The sequence below is a fragment of the Dipodomys spectabilis genome, unplaced genomic scaffold (genome assembly GCF_019054845.1).
Source record: "Dipodomys spectabilis isolate Male_0828 unplaced genomic scaffold, ASM1905484v1 ptg000019l, whole genome shotgun sequence".
In the NCBI taxonomy this organism is placed as follows: Eukaryota; Metazoa; Chordata; class Mammalia; order Rodentia; family Heteromyidae; genus Dipodomys; species Dipodomys spectabilis.
The window spans coordinates 26,129,248-26,138,571 of NW_024870696.1; the positions used below are offsets into that span (position 1 = coordinate 26,129,248).

The following is a 9,324-nucleotide window of genomic DNA, read 5'->3' on the forward strand; positions in this document are numbered from 1 at the left end:
AATCAACAGACTCTTGTAGGTCTGTTGGATCTGTTAGGTCTGTTAGATCTGTCCTGAGAAGCCCAGGGGCTGAGTCCTGCCAACACTTCCACCGACAACACCAACTTGCCACCAAGCTTTTTCACAGTGCCACAACGTGTCTGGGTTACTGCCGCCCTCTTCTAATTCTCTCTCTCTCTCTCTCACCCAACATCTCCCCTTTTCCGTTTCTTATTCTTCCTCCATCTCCCTGTTCCGGTGCTGGCTTTCTCCCTCCGGCTGAATACGCACCAGCTCCTGTCCACGTCCGTTCTGCTGTGCACGGCCGGGTAGTGACCGCCTGGGCACGGCCGCACGCCCCCCCCCAGCCCGGGGACGATCGCAGCCCCTCAGTGATGACCGCAGCGCCAGTGATCACCTTTGCAGGTCGGCAGCGGCCCCGACCAGGATCCCGAGGCGCCGCAGGTGAGGGCCGCAGAGCCGTTGAGAGCCCACCCGTCGGGGCACGCGAACCTGCACACGGCGCCGGCCACGGGCGCCCCGCTGCAGCTCACGTTCATTGTCCCCGGAGCCTCGAGGCCTGCACACCGGACCGCTGCAAATGAGATGCGCAGGGCAGAGCTCGCAAACCTCACCACGGCCCAACGCGCCATCGCCAGCCCTGCCACTGCTGAGGGCCACCGGCCTGGCCGTGTCAGAAGCTGGGGTGAGGCTCCTGCCAGCAAGGCCGACGCACCAGCCCGCCAGGAATCCCACCTGCCCCGAGGAGTCTACGCTGGGTTCTACCTTGGCAGGAGGGCACCGCCTGGGACCACCGGCCCTGAGCTGTGCACGCAAGCTCGGCTGCCCCCAGCATCCTGAAGCCTTCCCTGCAGCTGAAGACGCAAGAGGACTTGGGGGTGAACTCTCCAGCGGGGCCGTGCGCACACTTCACGGAGCCATTCTGGGGCTGAGGGACAGCGTCACACGTCACAGCTGGAAGACAGGGGAGGTGTCCGTGTAAGGCTGGGCTGCAGCAAGCGTGTGGGCATGCCCCTGCTCAGCGCCTTTCGACAAAGCACAGGAGTCAGGCTTGCCGGGCTCAGTGGGGGGGACGTTTACCACCGTCCCCAGTGGAGGAGCAGCGTGTCTACCTTTGCACACGGGCGGCTCGCGGTCCCAGCGTCCGGACGAGGTGCACCTGAGGGTCTCCGCGCCCCTGACCTCGAACCCCTCCTCGCAGCCAAAGGAGCAGGTCGTGTTCCACGGGAAGCTGCCAGGGCCGCGGGAGCAGGTGCTGAGCCCGTTGGCAGGGCTGGGGGGGGCACGGCACTCCACCGCTGCGGGGAGAGACCGTGGGCTTTACAGAAGCTTGTTGCAGACAGAGCCAGACAGCCACCGACGACAGAGCCAGACAGCCACCGACGATAGAGCCAGACAGCCACCGACGAGAGCCAGACAGACGACGAGAGCGGACCCCAGACAGAGCCAGACAGCCACCAACGAGAGCCGACCCCAGACAGAGCCAGACAGAGCAGACCCCAGACAGAGCCAGACAGCCACCAACGAGAGCGGACCCCAGAGCCTGGGCCCGCACTGCCACAGCCCCCCTCCTCCTCTGCACCGGCCCTCGCCTCAGCCCTTCTTTTTTTTTTTTTTTTGCCAGTCGTGGTGCCTGAACTCTGGGCCTCAGCTCTTCAGCTCAAGGCTAGCACTCTACCACTTGAGCCACAGCGCCACTTCCAGCTTTTTCTGCTTATGTGGTGCTGAGGAATCGAACCCAGGGCCTCATGCATGCAAGGCAAGCGCTCTACCACTGAGCCACCTTCGCAGCCTCTCAGGCCTTTGGTCAAGGAAAACCAGTGCCTCGGAGCAGAAGGCGAGAGTGACGGCTCCAGAGCAGGACTGGGATGAGAACCAGACAGGCCGACATGAGGCGGCTTGTTTGGATCCCAGTGACGCCTGAAGGACCAACGTTCTCCTCCCGGGAGATGAGATCCAGTGAGGGGAAGAGAAAAGGAGAGACACGGCTTGATCAGCACGGATTCGTTGGTCCCATTACGCAGAAAAGATAGGCAGAGAAAGGGGAGAGCATCATCGAGACTTAGACAGGGCCACTGTGCCCACCCCCGGCTCCTTTTAGGGTCACCAGAGCCTCAAAAATGCCCCTGGAGACAAGGAAAGGCTTCTTGGAGCCCACAGCTCTTAGCTTGGCTGCACCTGGTGACAGAGACGGCTAGTGTTGCTAACGATGGCGGTATAAAGACCTTTCAGTGGCGTGGGAAGAGGTTCAAGGCTGGACGCACCCCAGGGAATGAGGGGTGCGCGCGAGCATCCGCCGTGCCGGCGGGAGGGCTTACCCCGGCAGGCAGGGGGGGGAGCGCTCCACAGCCCAGAGGACGTGCAGCGTGGGGTCTCCGGGCCGCTGGGCACGAAGCCCCTGTCACAGCGGACAGAGCAGGAGGCGCTGTAGCCATCTGGCCCGAAAGGCCCCGCGCAGTCCAGCCTTCCGTGCTCAGGACGCTCCTGGGCTGGGCAGGTCACCGCTGGAAGAAGAAGCCGAGTCACTGGTGTCCCGTGGGCAGACCCCTGGGAATTCCTGAACGCCCCCTGTGAACCCAGGCACCATGGAACTGAAAGGCCACCATCTTCATTCCACCCCACCACCTAGAGAGGTCAGCTATAGTTACGGGCCATAGAACCCATGACAGTCCCCAGGCACGATGCCGGTCCCATAAACACTCCTGGTCCAGGTGCCATAGGCTAGTACGTAGTGCATCTGGGCCGGGACGCCAGGAATGGGCTGACCACCCAGACCCAGCCTCCCCATACCTGACGGCACCCTGATGACCCAGACACAGGAAGACAGGCGCTCAAGACACTGGAGCTGATGCTGCCCTCTGCAGGGAAGGAGGAGCTAAGAACTAGACTCACCTTGCTCACACCTGAGTCCGCGGAAGCCGGGGTGGCACCCGCAGGTGTAGTTGTTGATGGTCTCTATGCATTCGCCGTGGCCAGTGCAGGAGGCTTCCGTGCAGGCAGCTGCAGGAAGAACAGTTCAAGATGAGCGCTGCCGCAGGCTGTTTGCCTGAGTTGCTTTATGAATGCAAGAAATGCATCGTCAATGTGCTCATGAGTTTAACCAAAGTGCTTTAGACAAAATGCCAGGTCTGGGACTGGGAAGGTGGCTCAGTGGTAGAGCACTTGCCTTGCATGCCTGAGGCCCTGGGTTCGATTCCTCAGCACCATATAAGCAAAAAGAAGAAAAAAGCCAGAAGTGGCACTGTGGCTCAAGTGGTAGAGCGCTAGCCTTGAGCTGAAGGGCTGAGGGACAGTGCCCAGGCCCAGATTTCAGGCCCCATGACCTGACCCAAAAAAAAAAAAAAAAAAAAAATGCCAGGTCTGATTGTGAGATGAATCTCTTTTTACACCCAGAGTTAATACGCAGACAGGAGAGCAGATTTTGCTGGCACCAGGCAGAAAGAAAAACCATTTTATCACTAGCTCTAAAGACATTTCCCCCTTCCCCAAATACACAGATGCATGCATCTATAGATACCTCTATAGCAATAACACTACATGCACACACATAAATGCATAATGCACACACCTAAATGCATAATGCACACACGTAAATGTATAATGCACACATATAAATGTATAATGCACACACTTCCTGCCTACATTCACATGAAGTTAAGAGGCTACCATGGCGGTCACACATGCTGCTTTACAGTTGTATGTTTAGGGCTGGGAAAGTCGCTCAGTGGTAGAATGCTTGCCTAGCGTGCATGAAGTCCTGGGTTCGATTCCTCAGTACCACATACACAGAAAAAGCCAGAAGTGATGCTGTGGCTCAAGTGGTAGAGGGCTTGCCTTGAGCAAAAGAAGCTCAGGGACAGTGCCGAGGCCCTGAGTTCAAGCCCCAGGACTGGCAATAAATAAATAAATATAAAGTTGTGTGTTTGAAAATATAAACTGCTCTTGGAGAACCGCTGCTGCTGTGACCGCCTTCCATCTGAACTCTGGATTTCACATGACTACTTCAGGGAAAGAAGAGGAACCACATACTAATTTCATCCATTGACCTGATTACGGTTTGGAGTTCACTAATGCTGAATTGTGATGTTTTGTGTGTGTGTGTGTGTGTGTCGGTCGTGGGGCCTGAACTCGGCCTGGGCGCTGTCCCTGAGCTCTTCAGCTCAAGGCTACTGCTCTACTACTTGAGCCATCTTCCCAGCCCTTTACCAGCTTTCTTTTCCAGCCATAATTGGGTGAGTGGATTGTCTCCTACTGTAAATGTTAAACTTCTCAATAAATTTGAATTGGTTGAAAAAAAATATATATATATAAATATATATATAACCAGATATATATATAAAACCAGAGTAAAACCCAGTTGTGGGACAATATAAAGTAGACAAACCACTCAAATGCTGAAACGGACCCCTCCCCTTCCCCTCCTCTCTCCCCCTCCCCTTCCCCTCTTCTCTCCCCCTCCCCTTCCCCTCCTCTCTCCCCCTCCCCTCCTCCTCTCTCCCCCTCCCCCTCCCCTCCTCCTCCCCCACCCCTCCTCCGCCCCTCCCCCTCTGCTCCCCACACCCCACCTGTGTAGCACAGAGCCAGCTTCTTCTTGTCGCACCGCTCATCATTCCACTTCCCAGAATCCTGCTCTCTCTTGATGTAGATCTCCACGCAGTCCTCGTTCTTCTGCTTGTTGTTCGGCTCACCCGGAGCCCAGTTCCTGGCTTCTTCAGTCAGGGGCTTCTGGGTCCCTACCCAGACCCACACGCCGTTGACTTTTCTGATTCCGATCCAGTAGTAACTTGGTGCAAAGCTCAAGGTGGAGTTTAGGTACTCAATCTCTTCCTTATTTTGAATCGCCACCAGGTGTGTGTGCCTTTGCTGACAGTAAGCGCTGGCTTCGTCGTAAGTCAGGAGTTCTGTGGAGGTGTGGTAAGACCAGGGTCTACTCTCTTCAACAAGAAGCACTGAGGGCGGAGGAGGAAGGTGGAGGGTAGAGTTTACTTCTGCAATGGTTTAACATTCCTCCTTGTCTTTGAGATATATGTATATAGTGCATACCTAACATAATATATATATATATATATATATATATATATATATATATGACCTTTGGAATGGCTCAAGCCTTATCAAGTTTTCAAAAGTAGAAGAACACGGGGAGGAACTAGCATTTCTTGCATTTCTCTGTTGTCACCAGCCGCACTAAAAGTTCTTTATTGTCTTCTTCTGTCCCCAGCTAGTAGTATACCCACCTTACAGTAGCATAACAACCAACACAGGGGAGCTTGGGCCCTTACTGTGTGCCACTGTTTGAGCACTTGAAAAGAACCGTGCATTGGAACCTCATTATGACTAAATAGGGCACTAATCGTCAATACTTGAGACATAAAGCAACTCAATCCCTAAGAGACAAAGCCAACTACTCCAAACACGAGCTGGTGTGACCAAACATCCCACAAAGGACAGCCCCACCTGCAGGGAAGAATATTCTGGTCTTCAGTGTCAGCCATGGGCATGACATGACTTACCCACAGCCAGAATGGAGAGAAAGCCGGAGACAGTCATGACTCCGAGGGCCTTCCAACAAAGGTTAAACTTGAGACGTTTCTCTGGGGAGAGGAAGTGCAAGTATGATGTTGATTATAGAATGTATACGCCCTAACTGCTCACATTCTTTTACCGTGAATAGTATTTAAAGCAGCCTTAAAGAAGTTACGTATAGATTTCCAGTGCCACACTTGTCATTCAGACATTTCCTATCATGCTGACATACAAAATACAAGGTTTTTATCATTTAGGCATGGAGAGAAAAGACAGGTTTTAACTACAGTGCAATAAAGCTGATTTTTTTTTTTTTTTTGTCAGTTGTGGGGCTTGAACTCTGGGCCTGGGCGCTGTCCCTCAGCTCTTCAGCTCAAGGTGAGCGCTCCACCGCTTGAGCCACAGCACCACTTCCAGTTTTCTAGTGGTTTATTGGAGATAAGAGTCTCACGGACTTTCCTGCCCAGGCTGGCTTTGAGCCGTGATCCTCAATCTCAGCCTCCTGAGTAGCTAGGGTGACAGGCGTGAGCCACCAGCACCCATCTAAAGCTGGTATTTTTATGAGAAGGCTTTTTCGCAGATCCCTTTACCTTGAGAAATCTGTGTCGTGACCAAAGTCACTATGGTAAAGCGTTCTGCACTTACTGTTTTTGTCAGCTGGTCACTTTGCCTCCAGCTTCTCAGCTATGCGGCTGCTGCTTCTGTCTCCTCCTGCTCTCCTCCCAGGTGAGGCCAAGCCCCAAGCCCTGAGAATTCCAACTCCGCTGGAGCCTTTTATAAGACGATTGGTTTCCTGTGAGAGGATGCTTCTGTCCAACTCTGCTGAAGAGGAAATCCTTTACAACCTCCAGAACGTTTACTAGGAGTGCCCACGATGATTAAAAAAAGGAGAGAGATGATGTCAGAAACTCTCCCTTTTCTATGCTTTATGTTTTTCATGTGACTTTATTCATAGGGCATGACTGTCGTCTGACTTTTTAATTCTAATCATGTAAATCCCATGTTTTTGCACTATTTAGGGCTTTAACCTGCCTTGTCGTTGTGGTGGTTTCTCTGAGCCATGTAGGATGCTTTTCCCCCATAGCGTCATTTTTGGATAGTCACTCACTTTTTTCTTTCATTCTCACGGACCAGCTCAGCCTCTTTTGATATACACTGTCCCCGGGGAATACACCAGAAAGAGCATGTTAACTAACCTTAGATTGTGCACACGGGTGAGGACTAAATCATAAAAACTCCCTTTTACTTAGATATTTTAAAAATGCCTTGTGTCCCTACAACAAGAAGAGAGTGGGAGATGGATTTCGATGTTCCTTTCTGGAAACATTCATGGTTTGATCAGGGAAAATAAATAAAGATTTAACTTAGAGCTCGCCATGGTGAGGCCTGTGACCACGCGGAAGCAGAGGCGTGGGTTCCGGGCCAGCGTGGGCCACACGGTAAGAGCATGCTCATCTTTAGAAATGGACACACACACTCATACGTGTTTGATAGAAAATGTTCTCACTTTTAAAACAGTGCATGTACAAAGACTGGAAACCACTACAACATTCCCGGGAAGTAGGATCTGGGGAAATGTTTATTTCCTTCCTGTTTCCAAGTTTTGCCATGTTCGCCTTTCAGTGTATATGTGTGTGTGTGCATGCATGTGCATATGGGTGTGCGTGCGTGTGTGCACGCATGCCAGGTGCCAGTACTGGGGATTGAATTCATGGCCCGGGCAGTGTCCTTCAGTTTTCTTCACTCACAATAGGTGTTATACTGCTTGAGCCACCGCTCCACTTCTGGCTTTTGTTTTTGGTTTCTGTTGTTTTGGTTTTGGTCATCAGTTGAAGATCAGAATCTCAGACAGACTTTCTTGCCCAAGCTGGCCCCAAACCTCAATCCTCAGGTCTTAGCCTTGAGTAGACAGGATTATAGGTGTGAACCACTGGTCCCTGACTTCCCTGTTCACTCTTATAGTAAAAAGAATACAGTCTGTAAAAGCTTGAGCTCCCGTTCGAATGGAAGGGGTGTGTGTGAGATCATGCATCCCCATGTTTCATGTGGGGATCTCCTCTGCGGGACTGTACACATTACTCACCTCAGCCTCTTTTCTGACTTAAATGATAGAAATAGTAAATGGGGATGGCTTTCATTTTCAGATTTTTTGTAGGTTTGCACTAATGAAATCAAGCAGTTGTTCTATCATTACAGATTAAAATCAGAGATCTAGAAAAGAGACTATGGGCAGACTTGAGGGAGTGGTAGAGAAAGGCCTATTTATGTGTTTTATATATATATATAATTTATGTTGTAGACATGGATACAGATACATAGAAACAGACATGCAAATTGATATACAGATAGATACGTGTTTTATCCAGAGATGTGTTATTCCTAACAATTACTCTGCATTCTCACCCAAGTATTTCCTGTGGCCCTCTCCGTAAGGCTAGGCCTGCAAAGCCAGTGGTTTGGGTATTGGAAACTGATGGAGTTTGTTCAGGTCCCCCGGGGTTGCTGAGTAGGCTATAAACAGACCTTCTATGGAGAGGCCCCAGGAGGGAGACAGCAACCGGATTCTAGAAGTTCTTTGTCTGCCCTGTCCTGTGGAGATCTGATGCAGGGCATTCATTCATTGAGGCTAGGGAGATGGAAGTGAGTTCAGAAAGAAATGGAGTGAATCTGAGGTACGCTGTGGTACTGAATAGTGTCCCTTCCCTCTAATTCCAACTTTCCTCCAAGAAACTGGTTGATGGCGATGTGTGAAGGCCGCGTGGAGTCCTCCAAGCTGTTCTCAGCCTGGCTGCATCTCCGTTTCATGGGAGCCGTCTCCTAAATGGAAGATATCACCCAGGCGCACCCCCCAGGCCGCACGGCCAGGACAGGCCATTTCCTCTCTGGGGCGCCACACGCCCAATTCATCATCTATTTTCCTGGAAATAGTCCTTTGTCCTCATCTCCACACCCTCTAAGTAGGTGCTTTCTCTGCCTGACTTTACTCATTCTCGCCCCTCTGGAGAAAGGATATCTTTGGGAGGGAGAGAGCCAGAAAGAGGATGTCAAAGTCCCTGAGACAAATGTTCGATTTTTACCCAAGACCACCCTGTGGACATGAGACTGTTCCGTGTGGTAGAAAGCAGCACCGGCTGTAGTGACGGATGGCAAGACTCTATCTGAGGAGGAGTCACTTTACGGTTTATGATAGAGTCTCAGAACTGACTCAGCGGGAGATCTCGCAGTAGCCTGTTCCTGGCTGCAGGGCAGGAAGGCCTCTATTCTCCTCCCTCTATAGAGCAAAGGACTTATTTTACCTCTTAAGTGTTTATTCTTTGAAGAGCTGAGTACATCTAATCCCACAGAACTGTCTGCTCTTCTAACACCTGTTACTAGCTTTATAGAGACTTAAAAAGTGGAAATCTTGATGGAGATTTGGTCTCCTGTGTAGAACACAAGCATTTTTCTTGCATACTCAAAATTGTGTGAGAAAACTAATATCCATCATAGCATAGAATGGCATTCTTTGGCTTAAAAAAAGTATATTTCAGGAAAAACTGGTCTGGTTCCTTCTAAATGTATTCCTTGGAAATGCATACTCGATTTATAGTCATTTTAAAACATCGGAGTGTGATAGGAACTCAGGATTCTGTCCTCCACAGGCTCTGGAATAAAGGAGAGTCACCTGAGTGTGTCATTTAAAACTGCATATTCCTCAGGGTTAGTCCTTCCTTTGACTGTAGATCAAGAGTATCCCAGGAACTGGTAGTTAAATGTGTGGGGGTTTTGGTTTTTTTCGGTGGTTTTGACACAGAGGAC

General features: G+C 51.1%; 1 protein-coding gene across 1 annotated transcript in view; it reads right to left on the bottom strand.

The window, feature by feature from the left end:
• Positions 1–5,550, bottom strand: part of Sele (selectin E) — a 30,389-nt gene extending 24,839 nt beyond the window's left edge. Inside the window, exons 1-7 of the mRNA XM_042674294.1 lie at positions 5,514–5,550; positions 4,566–4,949; positions 2,893–3,000; positions 2,319–2,504; positions 1,113–1,298; positions 766–954; positions 398–694 (exon numbers count right to left, since the gene is read on the bottom strand). Of these exons, the coding sequence (XP_042530228.1) occupies positions 398–694; positions 766–954; positions 1,113–1,298; positions 2,319–2,504; positions 2,893–3,000; positions 4,566–4,949; positions 5,514–5,550 (1,387 nt within the window). The remainder of the gene's footprint in view (positions 1–397; positions 695–765; positions 955–1,112; positions 1,299–2,318; positions 2,505–2,892; positions 3,001–4,565; positions 4,950–5,513) is intronic.
• Between the last annotated feature and the right edge of the window lie 3,774 nt (positions 5,551–9,324).